The following is a 24,277-nucleotide window of genomic DNA, read 5'->3' on the forward strand; positions in this document are numbered from 1 at the left end:
GACATAATGAAGTTTATTAAAGAAAAGACGAAACCCGAAAACACTTCAACAAACTACAAAATAACAAACGAACGTAGACTGACCTAAAACATGAGAACTTACATATAACACGAAGAACGCACGAACAGGTACAGACTACAACAAACGAACGAACAAACCGAAACAGTCCCGTATGGTGCAACATACACAGACACGGAAGACAATCACCCACAAACAAACAGTGTGAACAGCCTACCTTTATATGGTTCTCAATCAGAGGAAACGTCAAACACCTGTCCCTGATTGAGAACCATATAAGGCTAATTACACCTGACCTAAACATAGAAACACAAAACATAGAATGCCCACCCCAACTCACGCCCTGACCAACTAAACACATACAAAATTAACAGAAAACTGGTCAGGAACGTGACAATAGGGTAGAGATGGCTCGGGTATGTATAATTATGAGAGGAACCTTGTTTTGGGGGCCAGACCCTGGTTTCGACACAAAGAGAACAGTATTTAGAGCAGTTACTGTCTGCTGTGAATTATTCATTTATTTCATACGAATCCTAACCTTGTGGCCCATTCCACACGTCTGTTGTTTGTCATGTAGACTTTGCTATAAAATATCTTTGTATCCTTTGTGTCGGGGCCTCAACAAATCATCTAAGAGTGGTTTGTCGACCAGCCATATTGTAATGCACTCACATCATTCACTTGTGTGTGATGTGACATGCTTTCTTTATTAATAAGTGAATAAATATTTAGTTTAAGTATATCTCTGACTTGTGTGATAAGTTTGCCTCTCCTTATTTGATAATACAGAAATTAACCGCAACACTTAAATCCTGGAATGAGTTGGTGTGTCCAAACGTTTGACTGCTACTAGATACATCAAGCTGACATTTTTGATTGTAACTTTTGGAAGTACTAATATTGAAAATGACCAAAATACTCCTGAATTTCAAAACTGTCATTTTAGCCTGTGGTGCCTCACCTTAATTTAATGGAAATACCTAAACAAGAACATGATTTGGGTTCGATTGATTTTCCTTATTTGACAGTAAGTATGATCACTCTTTATGGTTGTATTCTTATTTTTATGATGTCACAAATATTGCTTGGATAATAAAAAATAGGGTTGGTTTTGATGAAGATTATGACTGGTTAATAATCACTGCATGAATATTCAGAGTCTCAGCACATTAATGCAATTTGTTGTCTTGGATGTTGATTACAAGAGCTCCAAAAGTAATCACTTGGGACTACTGCTGATCCTCCTGGCTTGTATGCGTATGCCTTCGTACACCATTAAGCTTCTGGAACTTTTAGGCCCCATTCAAAAATGAATTGACAGAGCTGTGGTGCTGCAACAGTTCCCCTGCCATTACACTGACTTTGAATGCCTCCTCATATTAATGGATTAGTCCATGCTGTGCTTATCTGATAACTGTAAGGATGACTACATTAATCATATGGCAGTCAAATCCTCTTATCTGGTGCATTTTCTCTTATTGTATTGGGGTTTTCAGAAGCTGATCAAAAGACCCATTTGAGGAGTCAAAGTGGCAGTCCCTTATTCTACTTTGAAGTATCCATACTTTGATGTTGCTTGGGGGGAAATTATATTCTGGTCAAATGAAAGAACCAGGAACTAAATGTAATCACAGCGGAAGTCTATGACTTCAAAAGGGGCCATTTGGCATAGAAGATATGGACCAGCTATTATGTAATGGCAATTGGTCCAATGGACTAGGTTGTAATGGTATAATCAAACATCTACATCCTTTTCAGTGTGTTGGATGTGCACAGAAATACACCACATGACCAAAGTATGTAGACACATGCTCGTCGAAAATCTAATTCCAAAATAATGGGCATTAATATGGAGTTGGTCCCCCCTTTGCTGCTATAACAGCCTTCACTCTTCTGGGAAGGCTTTCCACTAAAAGTTGGAACATTGATGCGGGGACTTGCTTTCATTCAGCCACGGGTATTAGTGAGGTCGGGCACTGATGTTGGGCGATTAGGCCTGACTCGCAGTCGGCGTTCCAATCCATCCCAAAGGTTTTTGAAGGAGTTGAGGTCAGGGCTCTGTGCAGGTCAGTCAAGTTCTTCCACTCCGATCTCCACAAACCATTTCTGTACGCACCTCACTTTGTGCACAGGGGCATTGTCATGCTGGAACAGGAAAGGGCCTTCCCCAAACTGTTGCCACAAAGTTGGAAGCACAGAATTGTGTATAATGTCATTGTATGTTGAAGAGTTAAGATTTCCCTTCACTGGAACTAAGGGACCTAGCCTGAACCATGAAAAAGCCCTAGACCATTATTCCTCCTTCACCAAACTGTAAAGTTGGCACTATGCATTGGGGCAGGTAGCGTTCTCCTGGCATCCGCCAAACCCAGATTCATCCTTCGTACTGCCAAATGGTAAAGCGTGATCTGATGGCTACCCAGTCTATTTGAATTGATCCCCCCCCCCTTTTTTTTACACTGCTGCTACTCTCTGTTTATTACAGTGCCTTGTGAAAGTATTCACCCCCTTGGCATTTTTCCTATTTTGTTGCCTTACAACCTGGAATTAAAATAGATTTTTTTGTGAGGTTGTATCATTTGATTTACATAACATGCCTACCACTTTGAAGATGCAAAATATTTTTTCTTGTGAAACAAACAATAAATAGAAAAAAAAAAAACTTGAGCATGCATAACTGTTCACCCCCCCAAAGTCAATACTTTGTAGAGCCACCTTTTGCAGCAATTACAGCTGCAAGTCTCTTGGGATATGTCTCTATAAGCTTGGCACATCTAGCCACTGGGATTTTTGCTCACTCTTCAAGGCAAAACTGCTCCAGCTCCTTCAAGTTGGATGTGTTCCGCTGGTGCACAGCAATCTTTAAGTCATACCACAGATTCTCAATTTGATTGAGGTCTGGGCTTTGACTAGCCCTTTCCAAGACATTTAAATGTTTCCCCTTAAATCACTCGAGTGTTGCTTTAGCAGTATGCTTAGGGTCATTGTCCTAGTGGAAGGTGAACCTCTGTCCCAGTCTCAAATCTCTGGAAGACTGAAACAGGTTTCTCTCAAGAATTTCCCTGTATTTAGCACTATCCATGATTCCTTCAATTCTGACCAGTTTCCCAGTCCCTGCCGATGAAAAACATCCCCACAGCATGATGCTGCCACCACCATGCTTCACTGTGGGGATGATGTTCTTGTGGTGATGAAAGGTGTTGGGTTTGTGCCAGACTTAGTGTTTTCCTTGATGGCCAAACAGCTCAATTTTAGTCTCATCTGACCAGAGTACCTTCTTCCATATGTTTTGGCGAACACCAAACGTGTTTGCTTATTTATTTCTTTAAGTAATGGCTTTTTTTCTGGCCACTCTTCCGTAAAGCCCAGTACTGTGGAGTGTACGGCTTAAAGTGGTCCTATGGACAGATACTCCAATCTCCGCTGTGGAGCTTTGCAGCTCCTTCAGGGTTATCTTTGGTCTCTTTGTTGCCTCTCTGATTAATGCCCTCCTTGCCTGGTCCATGAGTTTTGGTGGGCGGCCCGCTCTTGGCAGGTTCGTTTTGGTGCCATATTCTTTAAACATTTTAATTATGGAATTGATGGTGCTCTGTGGGATGTTCAAAGTTTGTGATATTTTTTTATATCCCAACCCTGATCTGTACTTCTCCACAACTTTGTCCCTGACCTGTTTGGAGAGCTCCTTGGTCTTCATGATGCCCCTTGCTTGGTGGTGCCCCTTGCTTAGTGGTGTTGCAGACTCTGGGGCCTTTGAGAACAGGTGTATACAATTGAAGTCGGAAACATTTAAACTCAGTTTTTCACAATTCCTGACATTGTATTCTAGTAAAAATTCCCCTTTCTTAGGTCAGGTAGGGTAACCACTTTATTTATTTTTTTAAAGTGAAATGTCAGAATAATAGTAGAGCATGATTTATTTCAGCTTTTATTTCTTTCATCACATTCCCAGTGGGTCAGAAGTTTTTTTTCTGAGGTCTTGGCTGATTTCTTTTGACTTTCCCATGATGTCAAGCAAAGAGGCACTGAGTTTGAAGGTAGGCCTTGAAATATATCCACAGGTACTCCTCCAATTGACTCAAATTATGTCAATTAGCCTTTCAGAAGCTTCTAAAGCCATGAAAAAAAATCTGGAATTTTCCAAGCTGTTTGAAGGCACAGTCAACTTAGTGTATGTAAACTTCTGACCCACTGGAATTGTGATACAGTGAATTATAAGTGAAATAATCTGTCTGTTAACAATTGTTGGAAACATTTATTGTGTCATGCACAGAGAAGATGTCCTAAACGACTTGCCAAAACTATAGTTTGTTAACGAGAATTGTGTGGAGTGGTTGAAAAATGAGTTTTAATGACTCCAACCTAAATGTATGTAAACTTCAGACTTCAACTGTATATACTGAGATCATGTGACACTTATAGTCCACCTGTGTGCAATCTATTTAATTAATTATGTGACTTCTGAAGGTAATTGTTTGCACCAGATCTTATTTAGGGGCTTCATAGCAAGGGGATGAATACATATGCACGCACCACTTTTCCGTTTGTAATTTGTTTGAAATTTTTGAATTTAGTAATTTTTTTCATTTCACTTCATCTATTTTGTCCAAATGAAAATCATTTTAAATTACAGGTAGTAATGCAAGAAAATAGGAAAAACGCCAAGAGGGGTGAATACTTTTGCAAGGCACTGTATCTATGTAGAGTCATTTTACCCCTACCTACATATACAGTACCATTTAAAAGTTTGGACACACCTACTCATTCAATGGTTTTTCTTTATTTGTACTATTTTATACATTGTATATTAACAGTGAAGACATCAACTATGAAATAACACACATGTAATCATGTGTTAAACACATACAAATATAAGTAGCCACCCTTTGCCTTGATGACAGCTTTGCATACTCTTTGGATTCTCTCAACCAGCTTCGCTTCACCTGGAATACTTTTCCAACAGTCTTGAAGGAGTTCCCACATATGCTGGACACTTGTTGGCTGCTTTTCCTTCACTCTGTGGTCCAACTCATCCCAAACCATCTCAATTGGGTTGAGGTCGGGTGATTGTGGAGGCCAGGTTATCTGATGCAGAACTCCATCACTCTCCTTATTTTTCAAATAGCCCTTACACAGCCTGGAGGTGTGTTGGGTCATTGTCCTATTGAAAAACAGATAATAGTCCCACTAAGCGCAAACCAGATGGGATGGCGTATCGCTGCAGAATGCTGTGGTAGACATACTGGTTAAGTGTGCCTTGAATTTTAAATAAATCACAGTCACCAGAAAGTCACTCCCACACCTCCTCCTCCATACTTCACAGTGGGAACCACACATGCAGAGATCATTTCTTGGTTACTGCATGATTCCATGTGTGTTATTTCATACTTTGTGTCTTCACTATAATTCTACAATGTAGAAAAAAGTCAACAAAGAAAAACCCTTGAATGAGTTGGTGTGTCCAAACTTTTGACTGGTACTGTACATATTACCACAATTACCTCGACTAACCTGTACCCCCGCACATTGACTCGGTACCGGTGCCCCCTGTATATAGCCTCGTTATTGTTATTTTATTGTTGCTCTTTTATTTGTTACTTTAGTTTATTTAGTAAATATGTTTCTTAGCTCTTATTTATATTAAAAATGCATTGTTGGTTAAGGGTTTGTAAGTAAACATTTCACTGTAAGGTCTACCTACACCTGTTGTATTTGGCGAATGTGACAAATGCGATTTGATTTGATCCATCACTCCAGGGAACGGTTTTCCACTGCTCCAGAGTCAAATGGTGGCTAGCTTTACACCACTCCAGCCAACACTTGGCATTGCGAATGGTGATCTTAGGCCTGTGTGCGGCTTCTCAGCCATGGAAACCCATTTCATGAAGCTCCCGACGAACAGTTATTGTGCTGTTGTTGCTTCCAGAGGCAGTTTAGAACTCGGTAGTGAGTGTTGCAACTGAGAACAGACGATTTTCACGCACCACACGCTTCAGCACTCGGCGGTACCGTTTTGTGAGCTTGTGTGGCCTACCATTTTGCGGCTGAATTGTCGTTGCTCCTTTTGTATAAAATAGTGTACCTTGAAACAACACGTACATTTAGTATACCATATTTGATATATTCTAGCCCACTCATTGAACAGTATAATATTATTGTTTTCTATGTCACTGTTGTGTAGTTCTAAAATATGGTGAATGTTGTTTGAAATTGTAATGGTATTTGATTATCTACCTAACTACTACTGTGCTCTATTCTGATTGGTCAGATGTTTATTACTTGAGGACAAGAAGTAGTTGAATTGATGCATGGCTGTAACTGTGGTCAGTCAAAGATGATCTATTGTATTGAGAAGATGGTCGACTGACCACTCTAACAATGGAAATACAAGGTGATAGACATGCTTCAGTAGGCGAGATCAGGTGGGAGCATTCTAGCCAATGAGAGGACATGTACGTGTGTGAATACCAGGCACATCTCCAATATAAAATAGTTTTTTACAAAGTTGCCGTAATCTCATGTGCATTACACTTATATCAGTACACTCATGTAGCGGGTTTCTTATGTACCACAGGAGAACCAAGAAATGAAGAGCGACACCACGGCTGTCTTTTAGGCTTTTATGTTGATCTGCAATAGTATTGTGAAAAGACAGGACAGGAACACATCAGTCTCCAATGCACCATCTGACAAGTTGTTCTTTCTCTCTCAGTGTTTTCTCAGACTCACACAATCACATTCATATATAAAGCCATAATGTATACTATAAAATAATAACCAGTCCTTAATACAAAGAATGTATAATCTTAATTCTTAGACAATAGAACCATACCTGCAATAGTATTGTGAAAAGACAGGACAGGAACACATCAGTCTCCAATGCACCATCTGACAAGTTGTTCTACACAGGAGCATGAAGAAAGGCAAAACACATATCCTGTCTCACATCCCCAATACATTGCTAGGTGCTTTCAGTGTTGACAGTACCAAAATACAACAACTCATGTACAAAAACACTGCAACATAAACAAGTTACAACGTGAAATCGCCTATATTCCATTCAGACCGTAGAGGACCAAACTACATCTCCCATAATGCAACGCCAGCACCAGTCGGCAGCTTAGCTAACCGTCTGCTACACAGAAAGGCATGCTAGCTAGCAACAGCAGCACTTTTAGCACTCTGTAAACTACATTAATAACAACAATAAAACTCTGAAAGTGACATGTTTCAATAGGCTCACACTCCCTTATAACAATATCTACAGCATTAACCTTGGGATGTTTTATTTATTTCACGTTATGGACTTCTACAAAGGAGTAATCTACAACACATACCTTTCTCTCTCAGTGTTTTCTCGGACTGAGGAGAGCGGGTGCTACGGGTAGTACCAGGGTGTTAGTAGGTGACACAAGCACCCGGATGAAATAAAATAGATTTAATGAAATAAAACCCGAAGATGTTAACATCATTCAGCTACTGTAGCTGCCTACCTAACATCAACAGGCAGCACCAGTAGCGCAACAATTAAAAATAGACACCAAAAGTAAAGTTCCTGGCGATCATAGCGATCTGACTCCCCCCCTCTGTCTGAACTTGGAATATTCCTGTTCGCGGGCTTTGGCCACTGACCCTCAACCTGGTTGTTCTGTTCTGCGTTGTATACTATTCTAATAATTTGAAGTTTGATGGAATAACCATTTTAACTTTTACTACATTCGTAATAACCTAAACATTATGAAACACATATTACATCAAATAAGCCTCACCTATCAAAATAGCAATTCACTTTTATCTTGACCAAATTCAACACTCTCTCATTGCTCCCCATACTCACTTGTTTTGCTTAACACTTATTTACGTGTGGACAGATTTTGGGCGGAGTCGATCTTCTTGCTTTGCCTCTTCCTCTCTTCTCGTTCGGCTCTTCTTCATGCAAAAGGGTAATCGATCTCCGTCCAGTGTTTGTCAACAAAGCGTCACATCCACCACCTACATAATTAAACTACACAGGTATCAAACTGACAGCACAAGGAATTACGTTATACATGTATTCATATTTTAATTCTGAGCAATTGGGAGGGGTAAACCATTAAATAGAGGATCCCAACAACAATATAACATTGGTTTTAAAACTCAGAGTACTTTGTGTTTGGTAAGATGCAGTATGAGTGTATGATTGACAAGAAACAAAGTAAGTGAAATCATAAACATGGCATCTTTTTCTTTGCTTTCTCAGCCATTTTGGTGAGATTGTGTGTACTGTAGATAGCTGTGCTGCAGCAGTCAGTGGAGTTTGACAGAATGATAAATTGCCCTGACTGACTGTCAAGTTCCTGTTCCTTCTCCAAATGTTTTCTTGTTTGTTTCTTTTTTTCCACCCTTTCTCTTGCCAACACAAAAAATGCAGACTAGTCATTAACTACATATACTGAAGTGTGGCTATGGTATGGTATTTTGAAAATATAATTTGGCTTTAATATGCTTCCTGTAAAGTACATTTGCTTCCTGTAAAGTACATTTGCTTCCTGTAAAGTACATTTGCTTCCTGTACAGTAAAAAGAATAACAAAACACTGTTTGTGGAAGAGCAGCTGATTAAAGGAGATATAGCAAAATTCAAATTCCAGTTGTTTAATACACCAGTGGAGGCTCCTCAGAGGAGGAAGGGGAGGACCATCCTCCTCAGTGAATTTAAAATGTAAAACATTAAAAGTGAAAAAAAATTGATAAAACTATACAAAATATAATCACGTCACCAAAGAATTGATTAAAACACACTATTTTGCAAAGAATGTCTACAGTAGCCTCAACAGCACTCTGTAGGGTAGCACCAATGGTGTAGCCGGGGGACAGTTATTTTCCGTCCTCCTCAGGGTACATTGACTTCAATACAAAACCTTAGGAGGCTTATGGTTCTCACCCGCTCCCATAGACTTACACAGTAATTATGACAACTCCCAGAGGACGAGCTCCTGCCTATCAGAGTTCTTGCAGCATGAACTGACATGTTCTCCACCCAATCAAAGTATCAGATAATTAATCTAGTACTGAAAGCATAATCTACAGCTTGCTAGCACTGCAGTGTATAAAATGTGGTGAGTAGTGGCTCATACAGAGAGGATCGCTACAATATTTACCCATTGATTCTTGAATATAACTTTTAAATGCATCCAGAGCTTAGTTCAACTGTCATACTTCATCAGAATCCATAATATACGCTTGTAATACTCCAATGCTTGTAAAAAAGAGAAAACGTAAAGACTATATAGCCTCAAAACATGGTTAAAACTATCATTTTGATATCATGGATGGTCAGCCCTTGCCCCAACCCCATAGCCCTGTCTATGAATTTGAAAGTGGTTACATTTCTCCAGCCCTATACTTCAGTTATTTTACTGAAACAGAGGCAGTGAAACACTTTGTTATTGTTTCAACTGCTGATTGCAGCTTTAAAGCCCACTACTATTAACACCTACTGGTGCTGGTGAATACCTACCACATACAGTGGCAAGAAAAAGTATGTGAACCCTTTGGAATTATCTGGATTTCTGCATAAATTGGTCATAAAATTAGATCTGATCTTCATCTAAGTCACAACAGACAAACAGTCAGCTTAAACTAATTACACACAAATTATTGTATTTTGCTTGTCTATATTGAATACATAATTTAAGCATTCACAGTGTAGGTTGGAAAAAGTATGTGAACCCCTAGGCTAATGACTTCTCCAAAAGCTAATTGGAGTCAGGAGTCAGCTAACCTGGAGTACAATCATGGGTTAGAGCTGCCCTGCCCTATAAAAAAACTCACAACATTTTCGTTTGCATTGCCTGATGTGAACTATGCCTCGAATAAAAGAGATCTCAGAAGACCCAATATTACGAATTGTTGACTTGCATAAAGCTGGAAAGGGTTGCACAAGTATCTCTAAAAGCCTTGATGTTCATCAGTCCGCGGTAAGACAAATTGTCTACAAATGGAGAAAGTTCAGCACTGTTGCTACTAGGAGTGGCCCTCCTGCAAAGATGACTGCAAGAGCACAGCGCAGAATGCTCAATGAGGTTAAGAAGAATCCTAGAGTGTCAGCTAAAGACTTACAGAAATCTCTGGAACATGTTAACATCTCTGTTGACGAGTCCACGATACGTAAACCACTAAACAAGAATGGTGTTCATGGGAGGACACCACGGAAGAAGCCACATAAGAGAAGAAGCCACAGCCGCTGTCCAAAAAAAAACATTGCTGTACGTCTGAAGTTCGCAAAGATCATCTGGATGTTCCACAGCGCTACTGGCAAAATATTCTGTGGACAGATGAAACTAAAGTTGAGTTGTTTGGAAGGAACACACAACACTATGTGTGAACTGAAAAAGGCACAACACACCAACATCAAAACCTCATCCCAACTGTAAAGTATGGTGAAGGGAGCATCATAGATTGGAGCTGCTTTGCTGCCTCAGGGCCTGGACAGCTTGCTATTATCGATGGAAAAATGAAATCCCAAGTTTATCAAGACATTTTGCAGGAGAATGTAAGGCTATCTGTCCGCCAATTGAAGCTCAACAGAAGTTGGGTGATGCAACAGACAACGACCCAAAACACAGAAGTATATCAATAAAATAATGGCTTCAACAGAAGAAAATACGCCTTCTGGAGTGGCCCAGTCAGAGTCCTGACCTCAACCCGATTGAGATGCTGTGGCATGACCTCAAGAGATAGGTTCATACCAAACATCCCAAGAATATTGCTGAACTGAAACAGTTTTGTAAAGAGGAATGGTCCAAAATCCCCTGGCCGTTGTGCAGGTCTGATCCGCAACTACAGAAAATGTTTGGTTGAGTTTATTGCTGCCAAAGGAGAATTAACCAGTTATTAAATCCAAGGGTGCACATACTTTTCCCATCCTGCACTGTGAATGTTTACACGATGTGTTCAATAAAGACATACATGTATAATTGTTTGTGTTATTTGTTTAAGCAGACTGTGTTTGTCTGTTGTTGTGACTTAGATGAAGATCAGATCAAATGTTATGACCAATTTATGGAGAAGTCCAGGTAATTCCAAAGTGTTCACAAGCTAGGAAAGAAGGAAAGGAGGAAATAACTCTAGGAAAGGAGGAAAGAGAACTACGAAATGAAGGAAAGGAAGCTTAGAAGGGATAAGAGGAAAATAGCTAGGAGGGGAAAAGAGAAACGGAAAAGCTAGGAAATGAAAGGATAAGGAAAATGATTTAATAAAAGAGAACAGAAGGAGGGAAGGAAACAAAGTTAGGATAGGAGTCAAGGGATGTAGGAAAGCAAGCAAGAACATTATGAATTAAGGGATGTAGGATTGGAGGAAAGAATTAAAGGGATCTAGGAGAGTCTGAATAAATTCCTACTGAGGCTGATGCAATACCTGCTGACTCAACTCCTACTGTGATCGACTTCGACTCCTACTCCGACTCCTACTGACTCCGACTCCTACTGACACTAGCTATGTTTCCATTGATTTGTCAATCAATGAAATGTATTTATGAAGCCGTTTTTACATCAGCCGATGTCACAAAGTGTCCAGTAATTTTTTTTTGTCAACATTTAGAAAGAAAATAGATGTGACAATTGCCTACTTGGGTGCATTTCCATTGAACTGTCTTCCGTCAATACAAATAGCTTGATGTAATGACGTCACACCTGAAATAACCACCTTTTAGCAAAAATCTACAGTGTCGAATAGAAATCTAGTGGTTGAAGTGTTTCCATTACCCACTTAGGCAAATTGTGCATTAATAAATTGGTGACAACCTGTATACCCCCTCCCACCTATCTGTTTCATGTCTCAGATAGCACGCGTAAGCCAGCATGGATAGAATGCAATCATTGACTAATATTTGCCATATTCTAATAATTCTCATGTGCCAGCGTATCACCACGGATCGGCTGCCTACGCTAGTCCGTGCCGTTGTGAATCGTACACTCCTGTAGATCTGAAATAGTTGAATGATGAAACTTGCTAGCCAACCAGAAAAGGCAAGGCGAAGCAATTTAAGCATTCTTGAAAGTCCGGACAATCCTTGTCCTGCGAAGTTGAAAATGTTTTATTTTGCAAGCAGTCGGCATTCAGAATTAAATGTAGAGTGGAGCTTATAGTTATGGGATGACATCACATTTTTCCATTTGAATACAAAATGTTACTGAAGTAATACTACAGGTCACAAAGGTGGGGTCCTCAGTCAGGTATGACTCAGTGGGTTTTAGATCCGCTGTATTAAATCGAGTCCCGGCTAGCTGTTAATGTTCCAGATTGACAATAAACTCTTGAGGTTGATGTGTCAAGGCAGAGAAACCGTTTTTGAAGAGACACAGTGTGAAAGGAAAAGGGTTCTGGCCCGTACCTTTAGCAGGCCTAGAGGGGAGTCGCTGAGAAAGCCACTGCGTGGGTAGTACTCTATTTTCAAGAGTTTAAAGGATAAATGGATGTAAAAATGCAGCCTGTGCTATAATGGATTTCTCTGTGGTGCTCGTGCTATCTGTGTGTTGCAGCCCTGGAGGAAATGTACTCCGTGCTCCCTGCACAATGTGGGAAATTGCTTACTGTGACTGCACTGAATACGAAAATTAACCTCTCTATGATTTCTTTAATTTGTTTGGAGTGACATCTCCCTCAGGTGTGAGGGGCTCCTCTGAAGCTTCGGAATACCTCTCAACACACACCGTCAGTGTCTTCTCTCAATGAAGTTCTCAGTGGAGGACCTTCGCATGGTTTTGTTCAACCAGGCAATTGTTGACTGCTAATGAACCTTTATGTGATATCTTTTTTTAAAGCCAGTGGCTCAGATTTTTCTTCACTTCTTCGTCAGATTGTCTACTATTTGTCACGAAGCTACTGCTTGAGGTGGTTGAGTAGAGGTGGTCAGGGTTGAAACACTTAATACAGTAATGGATACTCCAAGGATACATTTCTTATTACAGGCCTGCTGACCTTAGTAATTTCCTCTTCCCCTTTCTAATCAATAAGATAACCAGGGTTTCATTGTGCAGTCTGGGTAAGAGGAGACGCACAGAATTCAGGGGCAAAGACAATTTGTAGGGTGAATCTACTGTTGAGAAGTGCTCTTCTTTCAAACTCGCATTGAAGTATATTGACATTAACACAACGTAAAACTTTTATTAAACCCTGAATCTCAAATAGCCGCCTGTCCCTTTTAATAGCCAGGCAACAGCACACATTCCAGCAAATAAACGGCTGTTTCTAATAATCACAGGGTCTAAATTAATTGTTTACTAGGTTACCATGAATTGTTTACAAAGTTTGATGTTTGACTTGTTACAGTAAATCATTCAGTAATGACTTGTAAAATGATGACAATCATCCATTTTTATCGCCAGTAAGAAAGTGCTAGCTAACTTGCAAGCACAAAAACAGTCAACAACTTCGGGAGTACAGAACACTAGAAATTGGCCCTTTAAATGGTGAAAGTAAAAACTGCCGTAAATGTACAGTCGGAGAATAATCATTGAAGTTGTTTTTGGTGACGAGTGGCACGAGGAGTGTTGTACAAAACAAAACCGTCAGGATAAGATAAATGGCACTGGAGGGAGTAGCAGCTGTTTTACAAGCTCCTGACCAATTGTGTTATTTTGTGTTTTTGTACATAATGTTTCCGCCATCATTTCCTATGACCGAAAATACATTCTGAACATCAGATCACTAACCTCGATTTGGATGAGGTTTTCTACTTCAATGAGCGAATGGCACATCCCGGACCAGGCCCAAATCCCCGACACTCGAAGGAGGAAGAGGCGCCGTTATAGAGGCTGGCGTGCGGGATACCTGATGAGACTACGTCGGCAAGTGGATAAACCACCACTGCCCTCCGTTTCATTGGAGAATGTGCAATCGCTGGAGAATAAACTGGACGGGCTCCTATCAATGTGATCTGAAGAATTTGTTACGTTCCCCAACAAGAAAACCAAAAATTTGGTCACTCAAACAGAAAGGGAAAGTAACAAAGAGTCACTGATAACAACCTAAATTAAACAGGTGGGGTTTTAGGAGGGGTTTTGAAAGCGGACACCACTCATTTTCGTAGCTGTCTACTTACCACCACAAACCGATGCTGGCACTAAGATCGCACTCAACGAGCTGTATAGAGCCATTAGCAAACAAGGAAATACTCTCCCAGAGGCGGTGCTCCTAGTGGCTGGTGATTTTAACTAATTTCTACCAGCATGTCACCTGTGCAACTAGAGGCGAAAAACTCTAGATTACCGTTACTCCACACACAGAGACGCATACAAAGCTCTCACTCACCAACCATTTGGCAAATCTGACCATAACTCTATCCTCCTGATTCCTGCTTACAAGCAAAAACTCAAAACAGGAAGTCCCAGTGATGCGCTCAATACAGAAGTGGTCCGATGAAGCGGATGCAAAGCTACAGGACGGTTTAGCACAGACTGGAATATGTTCCAGGTTTCATCCGATGGATTGAGGAGTTTACCCCATCAGTCACAGGCTTCATTAATAAGTGCATCGAAGACATCATCCCCACAGTAACCGTACATACACTACCGTTCAAAAGTTTGGGGTCACTTAGAAATGTCCTTGTTTTTGAAAGAAAAGCAAATTTCTTGTCAAATTGATCAGAAATACAGTGTAGACATTGTTAATGTTGTAAATGACTATTGTAGCTGGAAACGGCTGATGGAATATCTACATAGGCGTACAGAGGTGTTCCAATGGCACGTTGTGTTAGCTAATCCAAGTTTATAATTTTAAAAGGCTAATTGATCATTCGGAATCCGTTTTGCAATTATGCTAGCACAGCTGAAAACTGTTGTGTTGATTAAAGAAGCAATAAAACTGGCCTTCTTTAGACTAGTTGAGTATCTGGAGCATCAGCATTTGTGGATTCGATTACAGGCTCAAAATGGCCAGAAACAAAGGAATTTCTTCTGAAACTCATCAGTCTATTCTTGTTCGGAGAAATGAAGGCTATGCCATGCGAGAAATTGCCAAGAAACTGAAGATCTCGGACAACGCTGTGTACTACTCCCTTCACAGAACAGAGCAAACTGGCTCTATCCAGAACAGAAAGAGGAGTGGGAGGCCCCGGTGCACAACTGAGCAAGAGGACAAGTACATTAGTGTCTAGTTTGAGAAACAGACGCCTCACAAGTCCTCAACTGGCAGCGTTATTAAATAGTACCCACAAAACACCAGTCTCAACGTCAACAGTGAAGAGGTGACTCCGGAATGCTGGCCTTCTAGGCAGAGTTGCAAAGAAAAAGCCATATCTCAGAATGGCCAATAAAATGAAAAGATTAAGATGGGCAAAATAACACAGACACTGGACAGAGGACGATTGGAAACAAGTGTTATGGACAGACAAATCTAAGTTTGAGGTGTTAGTTTCACAAAGAGGAACATTTGTGAGACGCAGAAAAAATGAAAAGATGCTGGAGGAGTGTTTGACGCCATCTGTCAAGCATGGTGGAGGTAATGTGATGGTCTGGGGGTGCTTTGGTAGTGGTACAGTGGGAAATTTGTACAGGGTAAAAGGGATCTTGAAGAAGGAAGGTTATGATTCCATTTTGCAAAGCCATGCCATACCCTGTGGATGGCGCTTAATTCAAGCCAATTTCCTCCTACAACAGGACAATGACCCAAAGCACAGCTCCAAACTATGCAATAACTATTTAAGGAAGAAGTGGAGTGGCCAGCACAGTCACCGGATCTCAACCCTATTGAGCTGTTGTGGGAGCAGCTTGACCGTATGGTACGTAAGAAGTGCCCTTCAAGCCAATCCAATTTATGGGAAGTGCTTCAGGAAGCATGGGATGAAATCTCTTCAGATTACCTCAACAAATAGACAACTAGAATGCCAAAGGTCTGAAAGGTTGTAATTGCTGCAAATGGAGGATTCTTTGACGAAAGGACACAATTATTATTTCAATTAAAAATCATTATTTAAAACCTTGTCAACATGTTGACTATGTTTCCTATTCATTTTGCAACTAGTTTCATGTACAGTTGAAATCGGAAGCTTACATACACTTAGGTTGGAGTCATTAAAACTCGTTTTTCAACCACTCCACACATTTCTTGTTAACAAACTATAGTTTGTTCATGACACAAGTCATTTTTCCAACAATTGTTTACAGACATATTATTTCACTTATAATTCACTGTATCACAATTCCAGTCGGTCAGAAGTTTACATACACTAAGTTGATTGTGCCTTTAAACAGCTTGGAAAATGACAGAAAATTATGTCACGGCTTTAGAAGCTTCTGATATGCTAATTGATATAATTTGAGTCATTTGGAAGTGTACCTATGGATGTATTTTAAGGCCTACCTTCAAACTCAGTGCCTCTTTGCTTGACATCATGAGAAAATCTAAAGAAATCAGCCAAGACCTCAGAAAAAAAATTGTAGACCTCCACAATCTGGTTCATCCTTGGGAGCAATTTCCAAATGCCTGAAGGTACCACGTTCATCTGTACAAGCAATAGTACCCAAGTATAAACACCATGGGACCGTGCAGCCGTCATACCGTTCAGGAAGTAGACGCGTTCTGTCTTCCAGAGATGAACGTACTTTGGTGCGAAAAGTGAAAAGCATTCCCAGAACAACAGCAAAGGACCGTGTGAAGATGCTGGAGGAAACAGGTACAAAAGTATCTATATCCACATTAAAACGAGTCCTATATCGACATAACCTGAATGGCCGCTCAGCAAGGAAGAAGCCACTGATCCAAAACCGCCATAAAAATGCCAGACTACGGTTTGCAACTGCATATGGGGACAAAGATCGTACTTTTTGGAGAAATGTCCTCTGGTCTGATGAAACAAAAATTTAACTATTGGCCATAATTAACATCGTTATGTTTGGAGGAAAAAGGGGGAGGCTTGCAAGCCGAAGAACACCATCCCAACCGTGAAGCACGGGGGTGGCAGCATCATGTTGTGGGGGTGCTTTGCTGTAGGAGGGACTGGTGCACTTCACAAAATAGATGGCACATTGAGGGAGGAACATTATGTGGATATTTTGAAGCAACATCTCAAGACATCAGTCAGGAAGTTAAAGCTTGATCGCAAATGGTCTTCCAAATGGACAATGACGACAAGCATACTTCCAAAGTTGTGGCAAAATGGCTTAAGGACACCAAAGTCAAGGTTTTGGAGTGGCCATCACAAAGCCCTGACCTCAATCCTATAGAAAATGTGTGGGCAAAACTGAAAAAGTGTTTGCGAACAGGGAGGCCTACAAACCTGACTCAGTTACACCAGCTCTGTCAGGAGGAATGGGTCAAAATTTACCCAACTTATTTTGGGAAGCTTGTGGAAGGCTACCCGAAACGTTTGATCCAAGTTTTAAACAATTTAAAGGCAATGCTACCAAATACTAATTCAGTGTATGTAAACTTCTGACCCACTGGGAATGTGATGAAAGAAATAAAAGCTGAAATAAATCATTTTCTCTGCTATTATTCTGACATTTCACATTCTTAAAATAAAGTGGTGATCCTAACTGACCTAAGAGATAGGGAATTTATTACTAGGATTAAATCTCAGGAATTGTGAAATACTGAGCTTAAATATATTTGGCTATGGCGCATGTAAACTTCCGACTTCTACTGTATATACTCACTCACACTACACTGACACTCTCACACAAAACCCACACACACACACATACACATGCACTTTCACACTCATCATATGTTGCTGCTGCTCTGTTCTTTCTTACTCTTAATATTATCTATCCTGATACCTTTACTTTACCCTGCCTTTATGTAAATACTGTATCTACTGTACCTCAAATACCTTGTTCCCCTGCACATTACACTGGTACTGGTATATAACTTTTTTTTAAAGGGGTATATATCTTAACATTAGATTAGATCATTTTCAACCTGATTAGAAACTTTGTGGTGATAATCATATTTCCTAAATGCTGTCACTGATGTGTCTTGTTAGATTTTGGGGACTATTTCACAATATCAATTTTAGCTTACTTACATCCATTTAGATATCCTGTTTGTGACACAGATTTGTATTTGCTCCATAAATGTATGGGCTACAGAAGTTAACTGTTTTCACCAACTTTATAGATACGAAAATTGTGGCCTACCTTCCTGTAATGTCAACCATCTGATTTCTATAATTCCATAGTGTCGTTTTGTCCTTGTTTCTAAGACAAACCGTTCAGAAGTTATAAACCAAGGTCAAGTTCAAACTGTGGGGGTGAAATTGACCCAGAACATCATGAGTGTCACTATTCCGGTACCAGGTCAGATGTATACAAGTTTGTGGCCCACACTTAGGAAAGTAGATAAGGTCCATAGTGGATTTCAAACTCTGTTCCGCGCTAAATTGACTCAGAACATATGGGACTGGTTAAGTGTGTTGTTGCAGCATACGTCGATACTGATAGGATCGAGAGAAAAGGCAGCACTGCTCTCGGATCAGCTTTCATTCAAATCTTACCTTAAAAGGGGCATTGCAGTCAACATGATTTTCCTGTGTTTGATATATTGTGAAATGTATGATAATGTACATTTAGTGTAAGACCTGTTTGTAAAGACCACCTGAAATTTCTGCTTGTTAGGCTAGGTTGAATTTTTTGAACGTTGATGATGTATAAGGTAATAGACCAATAGAGTGTTTGCCCTCCTCTCTGCCAATAACTGATCGTTTTCAGGTTACATATCCCTCCCATTAGGCCGCCCTCTTAGACCACTCCCAGACAGTCTTAGCAAAATTCTTTCTTGACAAATTGCACTTGACTAAGAAGCTATGTTTAATTGACCATTTTAGTTCAAAACAATCACAGTAAGGTACATTTGTTACCCAGAAATGATTTGATATTGATATTTTCAAATATATATATATATATATATATATATATATATATATATATATATACACACAAACAGAATATTTTTTTAAATGTATATATATATATACACACACATACACATTGGATTGGAAATGATGTAGACAATTACATTGATGGAAGCCACAATCTATCTGCAATATGAAAGCTCATAAAAAAAAAAAGTTGATAGTCAGTGATGTGTTGTGTTGGATTTGCCCCAAACATAACGCTTTGTATTCCATACAAAAAGTAAATTTATTTCCACATTTTTTTGCAGTACTACTTTTGTACCTTATTGCAAACAGGATGCATGTTTTGGAATATTTTTATTCTGTACAGGCTTCCTTCTATTCACTCTGTCGTTTAGGTTAGTATTGTGGAGTAACTACAATGTTGTTGATCCATCCTCAGTTTTCTCCTTTCACAGCCGTTAAACTCTGTAACTGTTTTAACCTTGGCCTCATGGTGCAATCCCTGGGTGGTTTCCTTCCTCTCCGGCAACTGAATTAGTAAGGACGCATGTATATTTGTTGTGACTGGTTTTATTGATACACCATGCTCAAAGGGATATTCAATGTCTGCTTTTTTACACTACTAATGCTGCCCTTCTTTGATAGCCATTGGAAAACCTCCCTGGTCTTTGTGGTTGAATATGCGCTTCATATTTACTGCTTGACTGAGGGACCCTATAGATAATTGTATGTGTGGGTTACAGATAGTAATTCAAAAATCATTATTGCCCACCGAGTGAGTGATTCCACATGATTCCACTTTGACATTGTGGGGTATTGTGTGTAGATCAGTGACACAATATCTCAATTTAGTCAATTTTAAATTCAGGCTGTAGCACAACAAAATGTATAAAAGGTAAAGGGGTGTGAATACTTTCTGAAGGCACTGTATATCATTGTACTAATTATTTGCCTGTATTTAGGGAGTTGATATTGAAGCACCTTGCATACTGTATCTTCCTGAATATGATTTTTTTTTTCCCCTCTTATTTTTAGCCAGGAAGTATGACAGTGGAGAATATCTAAACATCACCGGTATCACGAGGGACCAAGCAGGGGACTATGAATGCAGTGCAATGAATGACATTGCCTCTCCTGACACCAAGACGGTGAAAGTCATAGTCAAATGTAAGTACATCTCTGTCCTTGCTACAATTTGGCTGCCAAAGCAGATTCTCATCTATATCAATGTGTACTGTTCATTGACAATGAGCCAGATCTCTTTATGAGCCATCTAGTCAGATCGGCTGAAGTTTGAATGAAAGTCTTGGTTTGAAGTTTCTCAATATTTAACAAGATAATTCCCTTTTTGTCTCGTTGCCGAGGTGATTAATTCACGTTAAGGAAAGGTCTGGCTGTTTTTAAGGGCTATTCCATTATGCAGGTAATGAGTCTTTCAAAAAGTGTGAAGAGACAGTAATGAGGACCCCAGAGCATTAATGAATGATACTGGCTTTAGTCATCATGGTCACATGGAAATCAGCACTCCTAAGTATGAGGTGGAAGGGTGCTTGACAATTATTACTCTTCCCACCCTCTTCTCTCTCGCTTTGAAGTCTTCCTCTCCATTGATGCCCTGTGCTGAATCACACCACTGCTATGACTAGTCACAAGTGTGTGAGGGAAATGGTGACGCCTAGTTTGTTTGATGCTAATCGGGTAGATCAAGGATTTGTCAGATTTCTGAGTCGATTAAGTTACTGTAATGATAATATATTCAGAAAAGTAATCAGTAATACAATACCCTAGACAGTCATGCTTTCTACCTTTAGTTCTCCTATAGTTGTCCAGACTTGCCATTATCGCCCCTTGTCTATGCTTACAGAAAGTTTGGCACATGTTTGTGTCCATTTGTTTTTTTAAATGGACGTCTTGCTATGATTTTGTACTTCAGAGGAATATTAGAGGCCAATTAATTAACGGGGACATGGCTTTTAAGATATGAAAGATGCTTTGGCAACTGGAAATGTCTTAATGTCACTGAAGAGGAAATTCATAATGATTAATATGCTGTGCTGTGGACACGTCCTACATCTACACTGGGATGGAGATTTGAATGGTCCTGAATACAAAGTGATATGTTTGGGGCAAATACAATACAACACACTACTCCATATTTTCAAGCATAGTGGTGGCAGTATCATGCTATGGGTATGCTTGTAATTGTTAAGGACTGGGGAGTTTTAAAGGATTAAAAGGTAACTGAATGGCGCTAAGCACAGGCAACACCCTAGAAGAAAACCTGGTTCAGTCTGCTGTCCACCAGACACTGAGAGATGAATTCACCTTTCAGCAGGACAATAACCTAAAACACAAGGCCAAATCTACAGTGGAGTTGCTTACCAAGAAGACTCTTCCTGAGTCACTGAGTTACAGTTTTGAATTAAATCGATTTGAAAATATATGGCAAGACCTGGAAATGGTTGTCTAGCAATGATCAACAATCAATTTGATAGAGCTTGAAGAATTTTGAAAAGAATAATGGGCAAATGTTGCACAATCCAGGTGTGGAAAGCTCTTAGAGACTCACCCAGAAAGACTGTATTCGTTGCCAAAAGTGTTTCTACAAAGTATTGACTCAAGGATGTGAATACTTATGTAAATGAGATATTTCATTTGAACATTTCCCCCTGGTGGCACTGGTCCCACTAAGTTTTTCAGTTGGTGGCACCAGCCCATGATTTGGTTGCCTGCTTACTATAATTCAAAGTGCTTTATTATAAAGTGTAATAGACTACTGAGATGCTATTCAATAAATAAGTTATTCATCATCGTTTCATGTTGTGATTCTAAATATTTGAATGCGCAACCTAATCCAGTGATTGTCATGCATTTTGGGTTGACAATTATTGTTGTTATATTTAATGTGTTAAAATAGGGCTCCAGAATTTTCTGTATTTTTATTTCAATAGAGATGACTTTGCCTGCATCTTTATGTGCACTATTATCATAGGCTAATACTGTGTATCAAAACACATTAGCTAGATCGCCAAATCTAAATATAATACCCAATGCTACGTAGTAGCCATGTAGCCACATGTACTTGTCGACCTAAGTATATGTACATGGGTGTGACTGGTGAAAGCTGCTGGGTGTGAATGTGATGTAGGGGAATGAAAATGGGAACGTGAGACAAGTTGCTGAGGTGAAAAACATGAGTGGGAGGAAACTCCACACGATTCTATATTTTACGCCATGATACCCATTGAGGGCGGTAACTGTAGATGACAAGGTAGCTTTATTCACATGAGGGGAATTTAGTGAAACAAGGTAGCTTTATTCACGCCGGGGGAATTTAGTAAAACACCGTAGCTTTATTCACATCGGGGGAATCTAACTGAGTCCTGTGCAACTCTATACGATTCAAGGTTGCTGTGTTCACATCAGTGGAACATAGCAGGAGTGAAACTTAGGTGCAATTCCATACAGTGGTTCCTCCTTTAAAAGTTGTGAGCTTGCGCCGCGGGACTTAGAGGTACCCAGCGTCACAACTTCATTGCTCCAGAATACCACAAGGGGGAGTTAGAGCACTCATTATGCATTTGGGTCCCAAGGTTTTTATATGACCAAGCATATCGAGTGGTTCCAATGATGAATTTGACGCGAACCACCCGTCCCTGGGTGAAGATGGCTGGCAAAACATTACGGTGGAACCAAATGTAAGTAGTTATAACATCATAACGAGTCAAGAAAAAATGTACAATTGAGAGGAATATGTTAGTTAACTTCTTTGGGACTGGGGGGCAGTATTGAGTAGCTTTGATAATAAGGTGCCCAGAGTAAACTGCCTGCTACTCAGGCCCAAAAGCTAGAATATGCATATAATTAGTATATTTGGATAGAAAACACTCTGAAGTTTCTAAAACTGTTTGAATGACGTGTATAACAGAACTCATATGGCAGGCAAAAACCTGAGATAAAATCCAACCAGGAAGTGGAAAATCTGAGGTTTGTAGTTTTCAAGTCATTGCCTATCGAATATGCAGTGTCTATGGGGTCATATTGCACTTCCTAAGGCTTCCACTAGATGTCAACCGTCTTTAGAACCTTGTTTGAGGCTTCTACTGTGAAGGAGGAGAGAATGAGAGCTGTTTCAACCAGGTGTCTGGCAGAGTGCCATGAGCTCAGTTTCGCGTGCGTCCGTGAGAGTTAGCTGCGTTCCATTGCATTTCTAAAGACAAAGGAATTCTCAGATTGAAAGATTATTGAAGATTTATAATAAAAACATCCTAAAGATTGATTCTATTCATCGTTTGACATGTTTCTACAAACTGTAATATGAATTTTCGTCTGAACTTTCGCCTGGACTTGCCCCCGCCTCCTGACTTTGGATTTGTAAACTAAACGTGTGAACAAAAAGGAGGTATTTGGACATAAATTATGGACTTTATCGAACAAAACAAACATTTATTGTGGAACTGGGATTCCTGGGAGTCCATTCTGAGGAAGATCATCAAAGATAAGAGAATATTTATAATGCTATTTCTGACTTTTGTGACACCTCTTCTTCTTTGGAAAATGGCTGCACCTTTTTCTGAGATTTTTTTTTTTTCAAACATAATCGCAAGATGTGCTTTCGCTGTAAAGCGTTTTTGAAATCTGACACAGCAGTTGCATTAAGGAGAAGTTTATCTATACTTCCATGCATAACACTTATCAATGTTAATTATGAGTATTTCTGTAATTTGATGTGGCTCTCTGCACTTTCACCGGATGTTTGTTTGAGACAATGCATTTCTGACCATAACACACCAATTTCAAATGAGGTTCTTGACATAAAGATTAACTTTATCAAACAAAACACACATTTATTGTGTAACATGAAGTCCTGTGAGTGCCATCTGATGAAGATCATCAAAGGTTAGTGATTAATTTAATCGCTATTTCTGACTTTTGTGAGGGCTCTCTTTGGCTGGAAAATGGCTTTATGGTTTTCTGTGACTAGGTGCTGACCTAACATAGTCGTTTGGTGTGCTTTCGCCGTAAAGCCTATTTGAAATCGGACACTGTGGCTGGATTTACAAGAAGTTTATCTTTAAAATGGTGTAAAATACTTGTATGTTTGAGGAATTTGAATTATGGGATTTCTGTTGTTTTGAATTTGGCGCCCTGCAATTTCACTGGCTGTTGTCGAGGTGGGACCACATATCCCAGAGAAGTTAATGTAGAGTCAAACATTTGTGCATATTTCTTTGTCATAAAGTTAATTTACGAAAATCGATATTTAGCAAGTTAGCTGACTAGCTAACATTAGCCAGCTAGCTAGCTAGTGTTATGACAGGAAAATGTATTTATAATTTGTGTTGTTAGATGTTTTAGGGACTCCTGAGAAAACCAGCAAACCAGGCTGTCGTTTTGTGAAACAGTGGATGTAAATATT

General features: G+C 39.7%; 1 protein-coding gene across 5 annotated transcripts in view; it reads left to right on the forward strand.

The window, feature by feature from the left end:
- The window catches only part of negr1 (neuronal growth regulator 1), a 390,601-nt gene that overhangs the window by 184,149 nt on the left and 182,175 nt on the right, over positions 1 to 24,277 (forward strand). For all 5 annotated transcript variants that reach the window (XM_039002065.1, XM_039002066.1, XM_039002068.1 and 2 more), the window contains exon 4: positions 19,894 to 20,025. In XM_039002065.1, the coding sequence (XP_038857993.1) occupies positions 19,894 to 20,025 (132 nt within the window). The remainder of the gene's footprint in view (positions 1 to 19,893; positions 20,026 to 24,277) is intronic.

Source organism: Salvelinus namaycush, chromosome 10 (assembly GCF_016432855.1).
Source record: "Salvelinus namaycush isolate Seneca chromosome 10, SaNama_1.0, whole genome shotgun sequence".
Lineage (NCBI taxonomy): Eukaryota > Metazoa > Chordata > Actinopteri > Salmoniformes > Salmonidae > Salvelinus > Salvelinus namaycush.